The sequence below is a fragment of the Trichomonas vaginalis genome, chromosome II (assembly GCF_026262505.1).
Source record: "Trichomonas vaginalis G3 chromosome II, whole genome shotgun sequence".
Lineage (NCBI taxonomy): Eukaryota > Parabasalia > Trichomonadida > Trichomonadidae > Trichomonas > Trichomonas vaginalis.
In genome coordinates, this window is record NC_067204.1 from 11,264,941 (window position 1) to 11,288,641 (window position 23,701).

The 23,701-nt window shown below is 30.7% G+C and overlaps 9 protein-coding genes across 9 annotated transcripts, besides 2 other annotated features; 6 read left to right on the forward strand and 3 right to left on the reverse strand.

The window, feature by feature from the left end:
• Window positions 1–1,276: part of a mobile genetic element that runs on past the window's edge.
• Window positions 42–482, forward strand: TVAGG3_0525830 (uncharacterized protein; the record flags this gene model as incomplete). Its single annotated transcript, XM_051237429.1, has 1 exon — window positions 42–482. The coding sequence occupies one exon, from the start codon at window positions 42–44 to the stop codon at window positions 480–482; it is 441 nt and encodes a 146-aa protein (XP_051095253.1).
• On the forward strand, window positions 532–768 carry TVAGG3_0525840 (uncharacterized protein; the record flags this gene model as incomplete). The annotated part of the gene is made up of 1 exon (XM_051237430.1): window positions 532–768. The coding sequence occupies one exon, from the start codon at window positions 532–534 to the stop codon at window positions 766–768; it is 237 nt and encodes a 78-aa protein (XP_051095254.1).
• On the forward strand, window positions 923–1,249 carry TVAGG3_0525850 (uncharacterized protein; the record flags this gene model as incomplete). The annotated part of the gene is made up of 1 exon (XM_001287939.1): window positions 923–1,249. The coding sequence occupies one exon, from the start codon at window positions 923–925 to the stop codon at window positions 1,247–1,249; it is 327 nt and encodes a 108-aa protein (XP_001287940.1).
• Window positions 1,277–2,123: 847 nt separating the features above from the next.
• Window positions 2,124–3,427: a mobile genetic element.
• On the forward strand, window positions 2,220–3,347 carry TVAGG3_0525870 (Mariner transposase; the record flags this gene model as incomplete). Its single annotated transcript, XM_051237431.1, has 1 exon — window positions 2,220–3,347. One exon carries the CDS (start codon window positions 2,220–2,222, stop codon window positions 3,345–3,347), a length of 1,128 nt encoding a protein of 375 aa, XP_051095255.1.
• Window positions 3,428–5,899: 2,472 nt separating the features above from the next.
• TVAGG3_0525880 (uncharacterized protein) lies at window positions 5,900–9,804 on the forward strand (the record flags this gene model as incomplete). Its single annotated transcript, XM_001310006.2, has 1 exon — window positions 8,322–9,737. The coding sequence occupies one exon, from the start codon at window positions 8,322–8,324 to the stop codon at window positions 9,735–9,737; it is 1,416 nt and encodes a 471-aa protein (XP_001310007.1).
• A 327-nt stretch (window positions 9,805–10,131) lies between these two features.
• Window positions 10,132–14,689, reverse strand: TVAGG3_0525890 (armadillo (ARM) repeat-containing protein family; the record flags this gene model as incomplete). Its single annotated transcript, XM_001310007.1, has 1 exon — window positions 11,576–14,596. One exon carries the CDS (start codon window positions 14,594–14,596, stop codon window positions 11,576–11,578), a length of 3,021 nt encoding a protein of 1,006 aa, XP_001310008.1.
• A 1,704-nt stretch (window positions 14,690–16,393) lies between these two features.
• Window positions 16,394–19,071, forward strand: TVAGG3_0525900 (armadillo (ARM) repeat-containing protein family; the record flags this gene model as incomplete). Its single annotated transcript, XM_001310008.1, has 1 exon — window positions 16,841–17,824. One exon carries the CDS (start codon window positions 16,841–16,843, stop codon window positions 17,822–17,824), a length of 984 nt encoding a protein of 327 aa, XP_001310009.1.
• Window positions 19,072–19,363: 292 nt separating this feature from the next.
• On the reverse strand, window positions 19,364–20,963 carry TVAGG3_0525910 (carbohydrate binding; the record flags this gene model as incomplete). Its single annotated transcript, XM_001310009.1, has 1 exon — window positions 19,379–20,629. The coding sequence occupies one exon, from the start codon at window positions 20,627–20,629 to the stop codon at window positions 19,379–19,381; it is 1,251 nt and encodes a 416-aa protein (XP_001310010.1).
• Window positions 20,964–21,185: 222 nt separating this feature from the next.
• TVAGG3_0525920 (uncharacterized protein) lies at window positions 21,186–23,218 on the reverse strand (the record flags this gene model as incomplete). Its single annotated transcript, XM_001310010.2, has 1 exon — window positions 21,227–23,110. The coding sequence occupies one exon, from the start codon at window positions 23,108–23,110 to the stop codon at window positions 21,227–21,229; it is 1,884 nt and encodes a 627-aa protein (XP_001310011.1).
• Window positions 23,219–23,701: the final 483 nt, after the last annotated feature.

Here is a 23,701-nt window from a genome sequence, read left to right on the forward strand (position 1 = left end):
GTGAGGAATAAAGGATGAACGTTTATTTTTAAAGCTTATAAATGAGTTCTTCATCAAGCTCTCGTGAACCTTCACCATCTATGAAACAAACTTTACCAAACGATTATGGAGCACCTATTGAATATTTCTTACGAGCTGCACAATGGCAAAGAGCAGTCTCACCAAGGTTAGGTGTTCCACCAGCTCCTGTCAAAAATAGCATTTGGTCAAGTCCTTATATAAGATATGGTCTCCCACTAGGTTTGCTAGCTACAGCAGGAGCAGTTATGATGTTGAAAAGAAATAAAGCAAATGTTGTAAATAATACTGAAGTAGCTGAAGTTAAACAAACTCCAACACCTTCACAAGCAAAACCTTCAATGACTCCTGAACCTATGGAAGTACAAACTCCTGTTCAAAAGTCAACTCCTAAACCGACTCCAACATTTAAACCAGAACCTACTCCTCAAATAAATCGTAAAACTCCTGCGTTTCCTTACTGAAAAAAATAACGTTATTTTTATTTAATATTAAAATTTTTATTTGATTGAAATGACAAATAAAGTCACTGAAGCAATGAAACAAAAGTTTTTGGTAGAATACATTAAATCAGGAACTATTCCAGAAGGTTTTTACATTCATACTATGAAGGATGGTAGAGTTCAGTTTAGAAAGATAAAGCAACCATTAGATAAAGAAGGAATTTTGAGAAAGATTAAACTTCATGAGGACAACATTGCTGAACTTAGGAAGAAGTTAGAAGAGTTGGAGAAAGGAAGAGAGTTATAAAGCAATGAATTCAACAGGGTGAAAAAAACAGGTGAAAAAAGAGGTGCGATTTCACCACTTCACCTAAATTTATTTTTTGTGCTATGTTTTCATACGCGTGAGGGTGGTGATATCATTTATTTTTAAGTTTATTTTTTATTTTATTTTTATATAAATGACGAAAACTATTGAGATAACAAACTACAACGGTCATGAGTTCAAGAATTTGTTCTTCGTTCCTCGTGAAAATACATTCTATCAGATACGAAGGAGAAAGGGTAAAGTTAGTTTGAGCGTTTATGAAGGAATGAAGAATGGAAAGTTTATACAAGCATACGATACAAACGGTAAGCGTGTTTCATTAGCTTTGTCAAAACTTACTAACATTTATTTTGACAGTGACTTTGACTCTGACGATTGGAGCGACAGCAGCGATACTGAAGAATATGAACTATTGTGTGAAGCACAGCAATGGGAAGAGTTGCAATACTTTTGTAAGTGAGAACGTTTATTTTTACAGTAGTGAAGTCGTTTGTGAAAACGTTAGTGAAGTCGTTTGTGAAAACGTTAGTGAAGTCGTTTGTAAAAACGTTAGTGAAGTCGTTTGTGAAAACGTTAGTGAAGTCGTTTGTAAAAACATTAGTGAAGTGGTTTGTAAAAACGTTAGTGAAGTCGTTTGTAAAAACATTAGTGAAGTGGTTTGTGGCTTTATAAATATTTAAGGTTAAGTTGGTGTTTGTGTTGTAAAATATACGTTAACGGTTTTGTAAAGTGTCAAATTCACAAGTATTGCGTATGGAGGAACGCAGTGCCTCCATACACGAGACTTGTATACTAACTAAAGTTATCCAAATTTAATGAAGCATAGTATTCTGTGTCAACATTAACAGGAGGCTGAGGATAAGGAAATAATGAACTAACTTTAGTTTTGAGTTTTTGGATAGATATATGGCGCTGATTCGATATATCAATGTATGTTTTGTAATTTGGCTCACTAAGGAAATGATTTTGAAGAAATGCTTTTTTAAGTATTAATTCATTAATCATCAACCTAAAATCAGTGACATGATTAGGAAAAACTATTGAATTTGTAAAATTAACGAGGTCCTGATTTAATTGAGTGGCAAACATGAGCGATCCGATTTTTTCTGTAAGTTGATTTTCTAGCTCTTGAAGCTGCTTGATTTTCATTGTAAGCTCATAATCGATTAGTCGATAGTTTACGCCACAATCGAATACATTGCCTGTAAAAAGATAATTGGCTGGCGGAATAGAATTGATGAAAGATTCGGTATTATTGAAAGCAACTAAGATTTGTTTATTGATCCCTGTCGAATTTAATATGGAAAATATTTCCTGGAATTGTTTTTTGAATATAGGGTGTCCAAAGGTGCGTTTAGCACAGCGCTCTATATGAGACTATTAAAGGAGATATATGCTGATTATAAATATATAATAAAAAATATGAATATATGTATATGATGAGTATGTTGTATTTTGGCGCCATGCCGGGATATAAAATGAATTTTGAGACAAGAGGCGGTTTCGCGGGAAATTTTGGCGGGATTTTTTTCATTTTTTTAATGAATCATAAAGAAAACATCCTCGCTCTTGCAAAAAAATGCAAAGACTGTAAAAAAATCTACGAGACATTGGTAAAATGCTTCGGTATGGATGCTCCTAGCTATTCCACTGTAACGTATCATGTTAGGATGTATCACTTCATGAACAAAAAGGCGCCCATCATAAAAATTGACAAAAAATCGCCGGATCAAAGAAAAATCAAAGCAATTCTTCAAGCGCTAGATGAAGACCCAAGAGCATCACTCAGAAGGATAGAGGAGATGACAAAGATACCACGTACAACAGTCAGTTATTATCTGCACAATTATTTGAACTACAAACTAGCGTATACACGTTGGGTTCCGCACAACCTTAATTCAGTTCAAAAAAAATCTAGAGTCCAATCTTCGAAAGAGCTCCTCTCTATATTGGGTGCGTATCAATCCAAGAAGTTTCGCTTTTTAGTAACAGGGGACGAGTCTTGGTTTCAATATGCAACAGAAGCCAAAATCATGTGGATCCCGAAGGATGAAAATCCGCAAACATTCCCGAAGAAAAAAATTGACACACCAATGATGATGTTGTCGGTTTTTTGGGGCGTGAATGGCATCATCGCAATTGATATTCTTCAAAAACCTAATACGATGAATGCTCAGTATCTAATTGACAATGTTCTTACTCAAATTATCAATTCTGATGAGTTTGAGAAATCCAAACAACAAAAACAAAAGTTTGCAATTCATTTTGATAATTCAAGAGTTCACAAAAGTCATAAGGTAATGAATTACTTGGTGGAAAACAATGTCAAAGTTGTTCCAAAACCAATTTATTCACCTGATATTGCACCCTCTGACTTTTATTTATTCGGCACGCTAAAAAAGAGAGCTGAAGGACGCGAATTCGCGAGTCCAGATGATCTTGAAAATTTTGTAAGAGAGCAATTTGAGCAATTTTCTCATGATGATTTAAAGCGTGTCTTTCAAGCCTGGATCGATCGCTGCGAACGCGTGATTGAATCCAATGGTGATTATATTTAAATAAACTTTATATATATGTAACTTGTTTATTTCTATTCGCAGTATTCAGGTTTGTGCTAAACACACCTTTGGACACCCTATAGAATTAGTTGATTTTCAAAATTGGTTTGGAAATATTTGATTTGATTAAATAAACCAATATTTTCCTTGATTAATTCAGAAATTTCTGGGAATATCGCTTGCTGGCAATCATTCAAAATAGTTGTCATTCGTCTTATAGCAGCTTGGGTTTGATTATAACGAGGTGCCATTGGTATTACAGGGTTAGGCAAATCAAGTAGAGTGTAATCGGAAAAGATGTCGATTGCAGCAAACTGTGCAAATTCAATCATGAGATTTGAAAAAAAATGGACGATGTATTCTCCAAGAGGTATCAAATTAACCCTATTAAATTTCTCAAGTGAACTCAAATGATCCAATCTCTTCAAGTACATCTTGTTAAAATTAGTGAGTTCTCTTTCTAATATATTGAGGTCATTTCTTAATTTTTTCAGATCTTCAATTGTAAATCGTCTATTTCCATGAATAAAATCATTAAGCGCCTGCGAAAGCAATGTTATTTGCCAGCCTTTTATTGGAATAAATCCTATAATATCTACAGTAAGATCACCTTCATTCTTGTAAAAATAAATTTGTTGAGTATAATTCAAGTAATCATTATAATAAGATGTAACTATTTCTGTTAATGTTTGTAATTTCTGGATTAGAAAACAAATATATGGGAAATATTTTCTGACGGGTTGATTAAATCTTTGAAGGTATTGAAATTGGTCCTGCAAACGTAAGTTGTAGTCATAGATTGTTCTATGAACATTATACAAGTTAGTATTTGTAAACATTAAATTCGTAAAGTTTAACATTATTTGATTGAATACAGCGTTTTCATTAGCAATAGATTGAAGAATTCCTTGATATCGGCTCTGGTTTTTAAGAATAAGATTTGATATATCATTCAAAGAAGTTGATAAATGATTATTGATTTGAGTCAGTTGGCTCATTATTGTAGATGGTTTAATGCTAATATCTGACGAATTATTCCCAATTATCAGTTCTCCATTAGCGATTTGGCTATAGGAAAGTTGCTCCATTAGAATTTCATTGTGAACATTATGACCAATACAAATCGAATAAGTTAGTTTAATTCTTTCAAGATGTGGCCAAGGACAAATTCTATATGTTCTTGCCAAGTCTTCAATGAATTCATTTGAAATAGGATCTGAATCATTAAATTCCTCAACTAGCTTTGGAATCACGTAATAATAAATATATATTTGTACAAAATAAACAAGAAGTTCGATAAATAAAGTAACACCATCAATAACAATATAAATAACGCATTCTGATTTATCTGTTGTAACTTTTGCAACACTCAGAATTTTATCAGTAATGTTTTCATCGTAAGGAAGTGTTTCATTGTTATAGATTTTCTCAGCTGACTCAGGCAAAGCTACAAAACAAATAATAATTATGAGAAAGGTAAAAAAGTGAATTGGAACAAAATATATATCTTGGATATCATTGATTGATTTTGGGCGCAGCGTGAGACTATCTTTTGTGAGACTGTTATAGGAGGTGAACTTGTATTCTGCATTTGAATTTAAAGAAATTTTGGATTTAGAAGTTACACCTGAAAGTGGAATGCATGCAAAATATTGATTGATTTGCGCTGATATTTTCGTCAATTCGCTTTTGTCGGGGAACCTTTCTTCATTGATATGCCAAAAAATATCAGCAATTTTTTCATGATCAAGTTGATTAGTTATATGACGTGGCATGCCGTTTTGATATTCTTGTAATGTATCAATAATCTTTTGTAAATACTCTAAAAGTGTTTTTTTTTCGTTCTTGATTTCTTGATTAAAATTATAACTATGATAACAAACATTGTAATGAAATATAAAAATTGTAAAATCGTAATAGATAATTTAACTCTAAAATATGAATCAAAATCAGAAGGTTTTTTAATACCATTTGGAAGAGTTAGATTTGTGACGTTAAGTTGGTCCGACATTGGGTTCTTCGGATTTTCTTGCCATTTAAAGTCTCCATATAAAAGGACAACTTGGATAGCAAGTAGAATGATGGAAAAAATTTTTACAAAGTAATTATAGCGGTATATGTTTTCAAGAAAGTCTAATAAACGCCCAGCAACATATCGGCCCATTTATTGTTTCTTTATTTTTTGTAAAGATTGATAGCTTTACAATGAATACTGGAAATATTTTATAAAACTATCAATCTTTATCAAGAATTCCAAAATAGAGGAATTATTGAAAATCGTCCCACCTTTTCAATTTTTACACTATTATTAAAATATGTTATATATGAATTGACAAGCCAACAATCCAAAAATTGTCGAATGACAATATATTTGATTTGAGATATTTACAAAATTTAGCGGTGCTTTATTCAATATGATTTTATGATTGTGATTGAGAAAAATTTTGTTACGAATTTGAATAAATATAAATATACAGTTGTTTGGTAAAATCGATATTTGGAAAAACGACATAAAAATTTTTATTGAATTATATCACTTTACAAAACGATAAGAAAATTTTTATATCAATGTTTGATAGAGAAGGCTTTTTTACAATATCTCACCAGAGATGTTATAAGCAAATTACTTCAAGATGTAGTTATCTTGTTGATAATTCTGAAGAGTATGTAAATCATGTTATTGATCTTAGTGAAAAATTATATAATCTTGACCCTGATCTTATTCCAACAAAACTTTACTCATATTATGCTCAAGCACAAGACAAATGCTATACTTTTTTAAAATTTATAAAACCTCATTACATTTCTAAACAAGAATTTGAAGAAATTTACACTTATTTAGCAAATTCGTCAGATCAAATGTATCAATATCTTGAAGGATTGAATCAAGCATATTCATACAAATTTACGTTTTTCAAGTTTATCTTACCATATATTTATTTCAGTAATCAAATCCAAAATTCATTACAAATGAAGATTGCTGATTATTATAATAATATTGACCACAATGCATGGGATTTCGTTGATACTGTTCATAAACTTATGAAATTTCTTGCTGAAAAAAGTAAACTTTACAAACAACGAGTTACTGAAAATGGATTAGATAACACCCTTAGCAATGATTTAATTCGATATGTTACAAACTTTCAGCCACTTGCATTAGGTAGTTTCTTAACTACAAAAGATGAATGGAAAAAGTGCCTTGAATTTGCTGTTTCAATTGAAGAACTAATTCACAAATATCCCACAAAAATTCCTGAAGTATTCCATACTACACGAAATCGCTCAACACACATTGATCCATGCATCTCTACATACAAAATTTTACATTGTTACAATGTTAATTCAATTGCTGAATTGAAACAGTTTTTAAAATTAGATTAAAAACTAATTTTTGTATAAATTGATTTATAATTTTCTATCAAGAAGTCAGAGTATAAGATATATCAGTGTATCTTAGTTAAATAGCATTGGATCTGTTTCCAAACCAATTGTAATATGTTAGACATGAATAAAAATCACATTTTTGAATAAGCAACCCTGGATAATTGAAAATGTTTGAACAAAAATTTATGTTATTCACCTATCGAAACGGTAAAAAGATAGAGTATGACGTATATATTCTACGACCTTGTTCATTCATAAAAATACTAATTCTATCATAGGGAAAAAGTACTATCAGGTGTTTTTTATTGAATAGTTGTAAACTAAGCTTGTGATCATTTAAATTTCGAACTACCGGATCTAAATTGTTTAATGTTTATTGAATAATATTCATCAACAAGAGGCATAATAATTGTAAATTTTCGTTGATTGTATTTCCGCTGAACCAACTTTTGACAAATTTTACAATGAACGACGAAGAACTTTCACCGAGAATTATCGCCGTTGGTGATTCTGGTGTAGGTAAAACTAGTTTAATTCATCGTATTAAGAGTGGCTCTTTCCTTGATCAGACTGTTCCGACGATTGGAGCAGGAGTAAATCCAATAGATGTAGAAGTTGATGGAAAAGTTATTTCATGAAGATATTATTTAATTTAATTTTATGCTTCGAAATATTATTCTTGATTTAATACTATGATTCGTATTTTAGGTAAATATTCGGACCTTGAACCCAAGAAGAGGAACTTCCTCAAAAATCGGATACTGATTGTTGAAAAAAGACTATAAAGCATGTTCTTTTAAGTCTATGTTACTTATCTGTGATGCCATAACTGAACAGGCATCATAGAAGAACTCCCTCAACAATCAGATACTGATTGTTGAGGAAAGACTTAAAAGATTGCTCTTAGCATTCTTTGAAGTCTTTTGTTCCTCATCTTGGGCTCTATGTCTAAGCAAGAACCCAAACTGAGGAACAAAGTCGACAATCAGATACTGATTGTTAACAAAAAACTTCAGAGACCGTTCTTAACAGTCTTTGAAGTTTTCATACTATTTTCAGGTAGAGTATCTAAGCGAGTTCCCAAGAAGAGGAACTTTTAAAAAATTTCGACCTTGAATCGAGAATTTTATTGGTAAACTCTTATTATTTATTTTATAATATCATGTAAATCTATTAATTTGACTCAATGTAGTCTTCAAAATTATACAATTGCGAATTAATGACTCTAATTTTTTGTGAATCTTCTAAATATCTCGTTTTTCGAATTTCGTATCGTAGTCGACATCTTCATACAATATATTTTTCTGCTCTGATTTACATTTCCGTGTTTATGAATTTTTGTTCGAAATTTTTCGTATGCAATCTTGCATTAAAACTAAGTTTGTGATCTGCGACGATAGACCTCCTTTAATAATTTTTGCCGAATTTTTGGTGTCGATCTCGCGTCGAAATGCGAGGTTTTGTCCGATCAAACTGCGAAAAATGGCCAAAATTTGAGAGATAATTACAGGCGATGCCGGAGATAATGACTTAATTGAGCAAATTCAAGCACGTACAACAGAGCAAATCAACCAAGTACACACAACAATGGCCGATTTACTTAACAACAGACTCGCTTCTCTACAAAAAGCTCTTGATATTGCGCTCATGCACACAACATCAGATAATGCACCAAAACTCAACGAAGTTTGGGCAGTTACATCTCAAAACAGAGCTGCTCTCGTCAATGCAATGACAGAACAATCACTTTTATCAAGAAGAGTCGATGTTTTGCAGCAATTAATTGATAATTTGCAGCAAAATCCATCAAATCCTGAATCTCCGAACCGTCCAATGCTTTCAAGCATCATGGCACATCAAACAGCAGCAACACGTGCAGGAATGTTGATTCCGTTAGACAACGACATTCGTGCAAAAGAACATCAAAAACTAGAAAAAACAGTTGACCATCTTGGCGGCCAAATCGATGCTGCTCTTCAAGATATCCTTCGAATCAAGAACGCCGTCAACAGGAATGAGAAAGATGTTAGAGATGTCGTACTCGCAATCATCGATGAATTCAAATTGATCAGAACAAACGCGAGTGGTTTAGAACATCTTCCTCCACTTAATTTGGCAACATGTGTCCCCAGTTTCTTCAATAATCCAAGCTTCACATTTGCACGTGTTGGTGGTGACGATGAATCACCAGATGAATCTGATAGATCTAGCTCTCTTCCAACAGGATCAGGCACATCAACACTTGAAAGAATGAGACTTGGAAGAAGAGGAAGATACAGAGAAGACAGCGAAAACGAAGACATGATCAGTGGCGAAATTTCAGAAGATGACATTGGCATAAAGAAGAAACAGTCAACAACGTTCTTCAAGACTAAAAAGATCTCTGGATTGATGCATATAATTTCTCGACAGCCTAACTATAACTCTCCACCTCCAAAGCTTGATATTGATGACAAGAAATCAGTGAAAAACGATGACAAAAAATCAGTTAAAAGTGAAAGTGAAAATGATAACATTTCAACACAAGTTTCAGGTAATATTTTGTATGTTGGGAATACGTCTAAATCGCAGCCAGAGCAGACAGTTGTCCATGTAATTGAAAAGGAAACATCGGAACAGTTGAAAGGACAAATGGAACTTTTCATCAAAAACAAAAATGAACTTATGTCAGCTGTTGAAAGAAAAGTTGATCGCGATTTTGTTGAGAAAGTATTTAACAAGTTCAGAGTTATCATCAACGGATTGAATGAACGAGTGAAAGAGCTTGCATCGTCTATGGATAAATTCGCCACTCAAAAGGACGTTCAGACAGTTGCCGAAGTTTTGTCACAGACAGCAGCGATGGTCGAAAAATCATCTACAAAACAAGGCAAACTTCCTGTTTCTAACTTCGGCGGAAGTGGAGATTTCGTCTATGGTGATGATGGTTCTGCATTTGTTAAAGAAACTAAGAAAGAATCATCTGAATTACCTCTTCTTCAGAAATCAAATAACAACAGATAATTATTATTGTTTTTGTTTTTATTTTTTATTATTTATATTTCTATGTATTTTTATTGTAAAAAGTTTTTTTATATTTATCTGAAGAATACTTTTATATATATATTTGTTTAAAGAATACTATCTTGTAGTATTCTATTCTTATCTTAAGTCTTTCAATTGTTTTCAAACGAGAATAAACTATAGATCCAATAGACTTTTCAGGCGGCACCGATATTGTTTCTTTTTTGATTAATCAATCTGAATAAAATATTAAAACTAAATAACAAGGACGGATATTTTTACATATGGTCAATCCATTTATCAATGAAAGGACGCTCATCTGACGTCACTCAATCAAATTCAATTTATGGAAATTTTGACTATTTTTGAGAAGTTTTTTTTATCCAAAATTTATGGAATAGCAAAATTCCCTTTTAATAAGGGGATAAAAACTATTTCATAAATCTTTTTATGAAATTAACATGACTCAATATTCTTTAAACATCAACTTACCAATGCAATACGAATTGAAATTCACGAAGATTGGACAGAATTTTATCCAAACACACAAACATACGAAAATTATACAAAAAATAATAGTAAACTCGAAGCGAAAGAAAGCAGTTATTATGTTTCATCATGCTTTTTCACTCAAGTAAACACACAAGGTTCAGTTTACTTAAACACACAAAAAAATACAATCAAATTCCTCATTGATACTACAACATTTAATAATTGTAGTAACAGTCAAACAGGCGGTTGTATTTTCTATCAATCTGAAGGCGAATTTGTTCAAGATCGCGTGTGCAGTTTCGCTTCTAAAGTAAACTCACAAACTACACAAGGTGTTTACTGTAAAATTGATGTTAGTGAAAGTAATACCTACAAAAATTATATTCATGATTCCTCTATTAGTAAAAGTGGAGATGAAAGTGAACTTGGATGGTGTAATCTTTATTTAATAAACGGCCAAATCGAAATTAAATCAATCAACATTTCATTTTCGAAAATATTTTTGAGAGATTTTTATGAAGTTGATTCATTTTCAAAAGGATCAAATTGTTCATTTTCCACTTTTTCTAATTCAAGTGGAACTAGTTATAATTATAAATTCCTTTATTATAATTCTCAAGAAACTTTTGAAATTCGGAATTGTAACATTTTAAATAACATTGGAATGATTCTTTGGGCACAATCTGCGCCAGTTAATATCAAAAATAGTAGTTTTATAAATAACACTAATTCTCGTTATTTTCAAGGTAAAATTACTTTAGATGGATGTTACATTGATAACAATTCTCCAGTAACAGAAGGAGCAGTTATCTTTATAAATAATATCACAAATGAATTTACTCATAATCTTCCTCATTTTTCAACTGCTCTTTGTCATGCAGATATTCCTATTATTTATGAAATCAAAGAAAACATTCAACATAGTGAATATGTTTCTTTTCTTTGTGTTTTTCTTTCATCAATAAACATCTAACTTAAAAAGTAGTCTTATTATCATGAAATACAAATATAAATTGCATTCTTTGCACGATATTGCTTTCTTTCCCCAAAACATAGGCTGAAAGAAACCTTTTTTATCTCGATTAAAATATTCATATTAATGGGTTATTTTTGATGTATTTTCTAAATATAGTACCAGATCTGAATTGCATGATCATGTAAAATAATAAAATGAAAAAGAAAAATTCTGTATATTTTATAGTGAAATCTATTTCTCAAATTAGGTGTGTCAAAAAATTGAGAGAATGTCGAAAAGTGGTAAATACACCCTTAGAGAAATGAATGTATAAACAATAACGAAATTACATAAAAAATAATATTTTTAATTAACAAAACAATATAATTTATTATTTAACAAATTTTTGAATTTGTTCTCTAAGTTTGTTTGAAGGTTCGCTGTTGTCGTGAACTAATTGTTTCGAGTATTCAAAGATGAATTGAACAATTTCTAATGGTGGTGAGTCTTCAATGAACAAATAGAATGCATAAACAAGTGACAAGTTATCGCTTGGTTTCTTGCTCTCGTAATCATGGTCTCCAATCATTGAAAGAACTGAGTCTTTGAAGAATTGAACGAATTCTGGAATGAGATTGTTCTTGTTAATCTGCATCTGAATAATATGGACTAATAATGTGCGACCTTCATTAGTAAGTCGTTCTCGATTTTCATTGAAGAATTCGAGGATATTTAAATAAAATGGAGTTTCGTCATTCAACAAAAGATTTCGAATGAGTGTATAAACAAAATATGAAATAGAACTATCTTTCATGAAAATATCAAGTTTTTCGAAAAAGATGTCACTGTTTTCATTCGTGTTCAAAACAAAGATGGACCATGCGAGCAATGTTACAGGATTAATGCACTGTGAAGTGTTGAAATTATACAATTCACCTTGATTGAACTTTTGAATCCATTTGTCTTTGTCAATCTTATATAAAAGTAATTCTATTTCATTCAGATTTTTCAATAAACCATCAATATTGTTGATTTCATTGTCTTGCTCTGAACTAAGTATCTTCGAGCTGTAATAACTATTATTGTACATGCTATACGTGAAAAATGATGAAAAATATGAGATTGTGTTCATTTTGTTAACAAATGATTCATCAAATGTTAAAAGATTAGACAAGTATTGGCACGAAATCAAAAATTGATGTAATGCCATTTGGAAATTTTCTGAATAACTACGTGGAAATGAATCCATCTGTCGATTGAAAAGAACTAAACATGGTTCTGGTTCTTTGATATTCTGCAAAACACAGCCAATAATTGTTGATGCATATGATGAAATAGCTGGGAAAAAGAAAAGATAATTAATAGAAAAAACAGATTCAACAATGTTTTGATATATTTCTTCTGGAATTAAATTATATCGGAAATTCTTAAGAAAGATATCAAAACAGTTCAAAATATTCTCGAAATCATCTGACTTCAAAGCAATAAAAGTTCTTGATTGAGGATTCAAATAAAGAGTGAAACTCTGGAGTTCATCAATTGGTGTTGTTTCTGCGAAGTTTTGTGTATAAAATGGTTGTTTCAAGAATTCGCAATTTCGATTAAGAAGAATTAAAATCAAATTCTGGATTTTTTCTTTGTGCTTCTTTGAAATTCGAACAAAACAATCATTGATTGTTGTCCATAAATCAAAACTAATATTAGAAATATCAATATGTGAAAACGTATCAATGAATGTGTCAACAAATGAATCATTATCAACTTTCATGATGATTTCCATCAAACAGTAAAATGAATTAGAAATAACATCACTTGTGTAACTGTCATCGACAATTAATTGAAGACATGTTTGGAAGATTTCTTCAACAAATGATGACATTTTAACAAAATCAAATTTAATAAATGTAGTATATAAACGAATCAAAACTGATAATAATTGATTACTCATATATTGATAATCACTATCATCAATAACTGCTTTGATATGTTCATTGAGTTTTTGACGCAATTCGAGTTGTTGGTCAAATGTTTCTTCCAAAAATTGTGAATTATCATTATCATAAATTTGGATTCCATTCAATAAACTGAAGATTATTAAATATTCTGTTTCATTTTGAATTCGTTCTAAAACAAAATAAACAAATTCTTTCGTTTTAACTTCATCGAAATAAAGAGATTTGTCTGAATCAATCAATGACCAAAATACTTTAGCTGCAATGAGTCGAAGACTTGCATCTTCACTCATTAATGAAATTACAAGTAATTCATTTTCTAAAATGATATCAAGAATTTGATAATATCCTGAAAACGCATTTGCTGTGAAAAGACAAATTGTCAATGCTGTTTTAACATAATTCATATCAGAAAAATCTTGTTTGTTCTGATTGAAAAGGAAATCCCCGAAATTAGTGATGATTTCAATAACATGAAAATTAATGATTTCATTAATAACTGTTGCTGCATAATCAAACAATGAATCATCTTCATTTTCAGAAAGACATGGATCATATTCATTGACAACTTCGTAACAATAAGGTACTAAAAATTCTTCCAACAAGCTCTTAAACGTGTGTAATAAATCAGCACCATATAAATGAACAATGTCTGAAAGTAACAACAAGGTAAATTTAACAACTTTTTCTGATTTCGTGTTACTTTTGACTAAATCACAAAAATACTGTAAATAATCGATAATTCTTGATCTCATCATCTTGAATGTTGTCGTAAGTGTAGATTTCATTACTGATAATAGCTGTACGAGGCTGTTTTCATCTAAATAAGAAAGTAATTCGAAAATATAATTATTTCTTGATTCCATGTCGATATCGTTTGAAATAACAAATATTAGGTTGGTAAGTTTGACGTGAGTGTCTTGTGTGGTGTTCTGGTTGCTTATTGTAGTATCAATTAAATTATTAAAAAATTCTTCGCATTCTTGGGGATGAATGAACTTGTATGAGCAGCATGTCGTTAGATACTTGATAGACATGCATTGTACGTCGTTGTTTGGTGATTCTGTGCCTTGAATAAAAAGTTCAACGCATTTTGGTTCTAATTTGTATTTGCTGGTACATTCAACAGCAATATCTGCAATGTTATCTCGAGTTATTTGATCGATATTGCCAGAAAGGTAAATTGGAAATAAAACTGAAGAAACTGTGTTATCAAAGAAATCTTGAGTGACTATTTCATTTAATGCTTGGTAATTAAGTATCATTCTATGTAAAAGAACTGCTCCTGTATTCTTTAGTCGTTCGTTTGAACTCTGAATGAGATTTAGTAATTCAACTATAGATTCTTGTGGAAAATTTTGGAATATTTGGTTAAATTGGGCCTCTGCTTGACTCCTCTGTTCATTATCTGTGGAATAACAAGCAGTTAAAGCATATTCTTTGAACTCATCAGAATTCATTTTTTGATGAATTGAAAAATCGGCTGAATATTTATTGAATAAAAATGATTTGGTAAAGATGAATTAAGGAAGTCAATTTGGAAAATTTTTTTCACTTTAGGAGAATATAATTTTCCATTTGGAAAATTTAAAAAGTGAGACGCGCAGGATTCGAACTTTTTTAAAAGTTGATTTAAATGAATTTTAGTGTGGAATATAAGGATAATATCATATTTAAAATAAGAATATACTAGTTTAGGTGGTATTAATTTTTTCGATAAATTTGAGAGTATGTACGTTTAGGGCATGAAAAGTGTTAATTCGCTCAGCGAAAGCTGAGCTAGCTTCGTTCTCGAAAGAATAAGGAAGGAGTGAAGGAGAATGATACAGAAGTTGACACATTCATATCATTTCAACAAATTTTGATCAAATTGAAATTCAATAAAATTCAATTCAATTCATATCCTTCAGTCAGTACATTGATATCCTTCTGCATCACAATGATAACTCGGGCATCAATAGTTCTACAACTAACTCAGAAAAAACAAGATTATTACTTCCTGCTTACAGCTTTTAAAAAGTTTCGATGATAAAAATCACTCTACTCTCGTTTATCGACATATGGTGATAGTAGGTAAACATATTCTTATCGATATTAATAAAAATATTTGTACGAAAATCTTATCCAATTAGAGAGTTATTCATAAAGTATATGATAATTATAATTACTTTATCTTTGTTTTATCTTTGAATAAACAATTTAATTTAAATTGCATAATATTTTTTGGTTGAAAGACAGGAAACTTAGTTGAGTTTGTATTATTTTTATCGTTTAATTCATCGTATCAATGAGTGATCCAGATATTTAAGATATTTAGAAAAAATTTATTAATTTGATTAACAAATTTTAATCAAAATAGCAAAAATCTATTTGATAGCTGTAAGCAAATAATAATTTCTATTTCAACCAAAATCACTTATTTTCATCTAAACGTATAAAATTGTCAATTTTATGAGAATAAATTTAAAATCTCATGAAATATAAAGGAGAGTAATATTTTTCAATTTTCTTTTTTTCTTTGTCTCAAATATTTTCTGTTGGGAATTTTCTTGTTATCAAAAAATAATTTTAATATTTGTTTATTTCATTACATACAATAAAATTTTAAAAACTCTATTTCTTCTCAAGAAAATTTTTTCCTTCATATGAAGAAACATTTTGTTCTCCATTTGATACTGAGTCTAAATCTCGATTTTTGAATTTTCTTCTTTCCAAATTTCTTTTTTCCAAATTAGAAGTTTAATTCAAATTTTCAATAGTTTATATATTTTCTCAAACCGTCTCAGATTTTCTCACTTTTTAGGGATTTTCTCTCAAAATATACAAAAATAGTAATATCAATACATGTGTCTAATATACTTTAAACCCATCGTGACAAAATTCAAAAACGAAGAGTTCTTCTCTCCAAATTTTTTTCAAAATCAAAAAAATGAGATAAAAAAGTATGTTTGGAAAATTCATTTTTAGAATTTTAGGAATTTTCTCACTTTTCTTCCAAATTGACATCCTTAGATGAATTGATAAAAATACATGATATTTCCATAAACGTCAACAACCAAAAAATCAAACAGCGTAATCGTGCAATATAACCTGTGATACTATTATCTTATCTGTAGACGAAGATAATTAGATATGAGATAATAAATAAAAAAAGAATTTATGAAAATTTATCTAAATTTTGTAACGAAACAATTGCTATCTAACATCAATGTTCACTCGCCCATGTTTTTACGATCATGACCCATTCAATGACAAATTTCATTTTTTGAAACTTCTTCAAGAAGATTTTCACTAATTTTTATATAAGTATTGGAATAAATCATCAAAATCCTTTATAGAGCCATCGGTAAATGATTCCAAGCACTAAAAATATAAAAACACCTGATATATCACAACTTCAAGAAGTGACCACAAAATCAGGCCAATCAACATCTGAACAAGATCAAGATTTCATTAAGAATGTCAATGATATATTCTTGTTAACCAGTTTTGATGATTTCTCTAAGAATATTCAGCAATTAATTCTACAAATTCTTCAATCTGAACGAATTAACACATATTTGACAAGCCAAGAATTCATTGATACTATTGCTAAATCCTTTAACGAAACTACTTCTGAAATTTTAGCAAAATTACTTAATTCGATTATTTATAAAACAAATAACTTAGATAAGTCCGTATGTTTCTCTATTGTTTCTATTTGCATGAATTACTTATTAGATCATCAAGATATGGATTGCAAAGTATTTCTTCAAATTTTCCGCAATCTAGCATCAATTCAGGACGATATTTATGATGAAGTAGAAGATTTCATTCCATTTATACTTGATTTCATTACAATTAGAGTCAATAAAATTGAACAAATGACAAATGACGAAATCAATTCAATTGCTTTCTTCATTGGACTTCCTTGTCGAAAAGTTGATCAATTAGATGAAAAATACCACGTTTTACTATCAAATATTCTACTTTTACTGGCTACACACGATATCACAAATTATAATATCCAAAAACATACAATTCATGCAGCAACAGTGTTTGTTATCAATGAAGAAACATACCAACTGTTAGTAGACAATTCATTTCTATCATTTTACCTTAATAATTTTATGAATTTTTCTCAAAAGCTTTGGGGAGACATTTGTTCATATTTTGGTGTTTGTCTCAACATAGTACCAAGTAATGACATGTTTTCTAGGTTTAATACTCAAATTTTAATTGAAAAATTAATTGATAACCCAAATAAGAAATATATCATTGGTGTATTTTATTTTTTGAATTGTGTCTTCCAATTGCAACAAGAAAACTTGTCTTCTTGGGTTTCTGCAGGATTAATTGAATATTCACTTAGAATATATCCAGTTGCACCACAATTCATTAAGAAGTCAATTGTTGTTTTATTTGTTAATGTAATTTTGAACGGACAACCTGAAATTGTTAATGAAATTTTGAATACTCCAATTCTCCAATATATTATTGAATTTTTTGAATATTCAAAGACAAAACTTCGAATACAAATATATAATATGATTAAATACATCATTGAATCTCAACAATTTGAATCAATTGATTTTAACTCAATTTTGGAAAGTGTTATGCCAATTGCTATAGAAGATCTCAACTCTGAAAAAACAGAAATAGCTGAATTGGCCCAATATATTGCTGATATGGAAGATTTTGCTGAATGATTGGAAAAAAATTTAAAATAAATAACAAGGATGGATATTCTTGCATAGAGCTCAAGCCTTTTGCCAATCAAAATCGATAATTTGAAGTTGCATCATCCAATTTCATATCTTTTCCCTAAAATCGAATTTTTAACTATTTTTGAGAAGCACTTTTTATCCAAAATTTATGGAATAGCAAAATTCCCTTTTATAGGGGATAAAAACTATTTCATAAATCTTTTTTTGAAATGAATGTTATTCAATATTCTTTAAACATCAATTCTACAATGCAACTCGAATTCAAATTCACGAAGATTGGACAGAATTTTATCCAAACACAGAATCATACGAAAATTTTACAAACAATCATAGTAAACTTACAGCGAATGAAAACAATTATCATATTTCATCATGCTTTTTCACTCAAGTAAACACACAAGGTTCAGTTTACTTAGATACACAAAAAAATACAATCAAATTCCTCATTGATACTACAACATTTAACAATTGTAGTAACAATCAAACATGTGGTTGTATTTTCTATCAACAAGAAGGCGAATTTGTTCAAGATCGCGTCTGCAGTTTCGCTTCTAAAGTAAACACACTATATACAGAAGGTGTTTACTGTAAAATTGATGTTAGTAATAGTAATACCTACAAAAATTATATTTATGATTCCTCTATTAGTAAAAGTGGAGATGAAAGTGAACTTGGAAGATATAATCTTTATTTAATAAACGGCCAAATCGAAATTAAATCAATCAACATTTCATTTTCGAAAATAGATTTTAGAGATTTTTATGAAGTTTATTCATTTTCAAAAGGATCAAATTGTTCATTTTCCACTTTTTCTAATTCAAGTGGAACTAGTTATAATTATAAATTCCATAGTTTAAATTCTCAAGAAACTTTTGAAATTCGAAATTGTAACATTTTAAATAACAAAAATGGAGCTCTTCTTTGGGCAGAATCTGCTCTAGTTTATATCAAAAATAGTAGTTTTATAAATAACACTAATTCTCGTTATTTTTCAGGTACAATTACTTTAGATGGATGTTACATTGATAACAATTCTCCAAAAACATTAGGAGAAGTTATCTTTATAAATACCATCACAAATAAATTTACTCATAATCTTTCTCATTTTTCAACTGCTATTTGTTATGCAGATATTCCTATTATTTATGAAATCAAAGAAAACATTCAACATAGTGAATATGTTTCTTTTCTTTGTGTTTTTCTTTTATCACTAAACATCTCATTTAAATCTTAGTATTATTATCATGAAATACAAATATTTGAATTGCATCCATTGAAATACTACTTATTTTATGTGGTGGAACTCCTATTTGATTTGTGCATTATATATTCTGTTGTAAGAAACATATGATTTACTCATTATTTTATGTTTATGAGTTTTGCTTATTATTTAGTTATCGTGGATTCAATTTGAGTGTTTGATAAGTGTGTGTGTGATCTTTTTAATTGATAATTTCAAAAGATCTCGAATAATAAATTTAATTTGAACAAAAATTTACTAAAACAAATAAAACAGTTTAATAACAATAATATAATTCAGAATTGGAAGTACTTTTTGCCGCGTTTTGTTGTGAAGAACGCCAAAATCGCGCAAAGCATCAAAAACTCTGAACTTCCAATATAAAACAAGATTTGGCTTGTTGTATTTCCTGATTTCTTGACCAATTCTCTGATGTCGAAGTCATCTTCAATTTCGGAAAATAATGAAGCGAGAGTTGCTGATTTCTTCGAGAATTTGGCAGCGTTCTCTGATATTGTCTCATTCAGCGACTTAACAACGAAGTTTGTATAGTTTAATCCAGCAGTTAATACTTCATGAGAAGATTTGACAATATTTGAGATCTTCAAGGTCCTCTCATACCACTTTGTTGTATAAGGATTAATTTTCTCGCGTACAAAGTAGTTTAATTCATAAAAAGAAGCTGTATCGAATGCAACTCTGTTTGCTTCGTCAATTACTTCAATAACTGTGGAGAAATTGGCTTCTGCGTTAGGCTGTTCGTCCATTCTGATATGTTCCAAGTACATCTTTTGGAATTCTGGGTTTCTATAATGGAAAATATGATTTGGCTGATATGTTCCGGTATTCCAACGGGTCATGGCTACTTTTCGCTTACTACTGATTTCATGGTTATTCAGTAAATGTATAAACAAGTCGAGAAGTTCGACTTTTGCGAAATTCTGGCCATTTATAGCAGTTACGCCTATGTAGTTTTGAGTAATATCGACATTTAGGTCTGATGAATATATGAGCTTCTCAGTTTTCAGTTTTCCTATCTTGATATCGATAGTTTGCAAATTTAATTCAATTGCAACATTAAAAACTGATCCGATTCTGTATTCAAGCGACTGAACTGGCTTCAAGTCGGACATGTTAATCGTTTGAATTCCTCTGTTTTGTATGAAATAAAAGTCTAAAAAGTTTTTCTCTTCTTTTTCGACCAAACTTATGATGACTGCGATACCTTTAAACACCTGTGGTCCTCCGGCTAATTCGCCTTCGTCACCGTATTTATCAACAAACCACAGGCCAATTTGAGAACCCAAATCTCCTTCGCTAAACCTAAAATCATATGAAATACGCCAGTCTTTCCTAGGTATTTCAAGGTTTGTCCATGCGCAGCCACGTTTAAATTGAATTGGTGGGACTAATTGAATACTGTCGTTAAAAACAATAGTTGAGCCTGCAAACTCCCAGTATCCTATTTTGTTATCAGAGCTAAGCTGGAATGGAGCTCTCAATCCGTATTCTTCTGATAAAGAAAATGAAAAAAAAAATAAAAACATTTAGAAAAGTGACTGGATAATTAATAATTTTTGTCAAGAGATCAACTTTACAAAGTCAAAAAATAATACTTTATCAAGAATTACTTGTGATCATAGATAACACTCAAGAATTAAGATAAGTTTCTCCTGTTTTTATGAAATTTTGTTCCGATATCAGATCAATGAGTCATTAGTTCGACTTAAAAATGCCTTAATTATAAAAAACATCAATAGCTGAATATTTACCCTTACTACTAGACCTAAAATATATTAATAGAAATTCAAGGAATCTAAATCATCATATTTTCTTGCACAAAGAATAACATAATCGTAAAATCATTTCTTGCATTAGCATAGAACGAAAGAATTTTAGCTTTAAATTGAATTCCACTATAAATATCAAAAAAATCGTCTATATTTCCATCTCAGAAACAAGATTACATTAACTTCCTTTAAAAAAACAAATAACTTAGCAATACTAATCTACATTTAGCAAATAAATCTACTATTGAAGCTAAATTTACAAAATTTCGATCTCAATTTCAGTAAATATTTAAAAAGGAAACTTGGCATCCAGATAAAAGTAGATTTAATTACAAATGTTTATTACAAATTATCTTAAAAACTTGGCTTTTGTTCTTGTGAAAGAGGACGTTTTTCTTGTGGTTTTTCTTTGGGTTTTACGAAATCTGATTCAGTGAGGTTCTTTTTAAGTGGTAATTGACGGTCTTTCTGTTCAGGTTTCTGTTTTTCTTCTGATTTCGGTTCTTTCTTCGGTTTTTCTTCTGATTTCGGATTTGGTTTTGGTTTTTCTTCTTCGTTGAGGTCTGGATAGTTATTTTCTTCCTGTTTCGGATCATGATGCATAAAGGAAAAGATGTTTGGCTCTTCTTCATTATCAACAAAATCTTCTTCTTCGAACGGATCTGGATCGGCTTCAATCAGTGGCTTCTCCATATCTTCCTGGCTGTAAGTAAGCCGCTTGTTTGGCATTTCGTTGGATTCATCCTGGCCAGATGTTCCAGGCAATGGAACAGGGTCCTTTATGTAGTTTGGATTCTCTTGGACTACTTGGTATGGAGGTGTAGATGCCTTCTGGCGGTCCAACCTTTGAAGGCTTTGTTCCAATTTCGAAAGATTTTTCTCAGCTTCGATAATTTTTTGCAAAGCAACGCTATTATCGGCTCCATTTCTTGCCCATTGTAAAAATCGCTTCTGACACCATGCAATACGAGCTGCCGCTAAGTCAACTCTGGCAGAAATTTGATCTATTGATCCACCAGAGGTTTTGTTTATATTTTCAATGTATTTATCGACATCTTTCTGTATTGCTACGTTATTGGTTTTGAACTCAGTCCAATCGTCCGATAATTTTTCGAGATTTAACTGAGCAGATTTAGAAACCGTGTTTAACTGCCTATTTACTACTCTTACCTTCAGCCATTTTTGATGGTGTATTTCTGTACGCTGTTTCTTTATCTCATCCTTCAATTGAGTAACAATTTGATTTAATTTGTTGACAACGTATTGAATATTCTCATCTGATGTACCATCAAATGAAGCAATCTTCGATTCATTGTCTTGTAATGCTTTCGCTAGTTTGTCGAGTTGTTCATTCGTTGAAATAACTTCAGATTGTTGCATTTTCGTTTTTTCTTCAGCAGCAGCCGCGTTCATGTCATTTTTTCCCATCTTTTTATCAAACGCGATGGACTGCTCACTCAGATGAGCAATTAGCCTTTGATAATGCTCAGAAACCATGTTGTTCACGCCTTCGTCTCTTAAGTATTTCAGCATGCGATTGGCGTTCTTCAGCTGTTCCATCATACGTTGGAATTCTCTGTATTGAGCTAAAATCGACTGAACAGTAGATTCGAGTTCTTGAACTTTCAAATCAGCATTTACGAACCTTGGACGTAATGTTTTGATTTTACCACGTGCATTCTCGAAGATTTTCTCTGCGTTCATCGATACATCATCTGATTTTTGCTTCAAATCTCCTACCGATTGAATTGTTTCTGTTGTTTTCGTTTGGGTGATACCGTTAATCCAATCTGTTCGCTTCACTTGTTTCGAAACTAGATCTGTTATGTTCTCAAACTCTGTTTTGACTTTGTTTGTAATCACTGTTTGGCCCAAATCTAAGTCTGTGCGCTTCCTTTTGATGTGGGTGAGCGTTTCAGCGCACATGGAGTTTAGCCTTTGCTCAATATTGGCTAAAGTCTTTCGATTGGCGTCAGTTTGGTGTTGATATAAAGAAATCTTTGGTTCTGTAGCTGTCATGAATGATTCAGTTTGCAGCTTAGTCTCTATGGAATGACGCCTAGTGGCTATTGAGTTATTAAGAAACTCAGAGTTGAGATCAGATAAAAGTTTTTGGGTTTTGAAAGCTTGTTTTGCTGTCTGAGGTGACTTATTCGGAAGAAATGGAAGACTTGGTGCAGACCCATGCACATTCGCCTTATACAGTCGATCCTGGGTAACTGCTGTTACCGACAGCATCGATGTAATAACGTATAATTTACATTTCCCAATTTTGTATGAGGATATTCAATCGAGAAAGAGTTCAGTTTTCCATCAAATTATTTTTATTTATTCTAAACAACGAATATTCGAAATTCAATTTTGTCCTTTTCCATTCAAAATTTCCTGTGTTGGTATAATATTTATCCTTACTAAGTGACTACAATTCTTTCAAATTATCTCAGTTTTATAATTTAGGGTTCGCATTCAAATTTTTAAATGCATACCATTTAAATTTGAGAGAAATAATCAATAGATAGACCATAATTACGAATATCATATCATTTGTACGACTCATTCAAACGCAAAATTCATTAATGTTGCACATCTGTCTTATTTATAAGATAAGTTGTTTTTCTTAATACTAAGTAAGCAAATATGGAAACACTTGTGTTTAAGATTGTCAGTGGATTTACAGAATAAAGCTGAAAGATTACAGTGATGCATCAAATCCATTATCATGGAACCAACTCAATAGCCAACCATCTCAAACTGTAGGCTTGATAGATAGTATATAATTAATCATATAAGATTCTCTCAAAAAATATCATTTGGACCAAAGCAGTGATT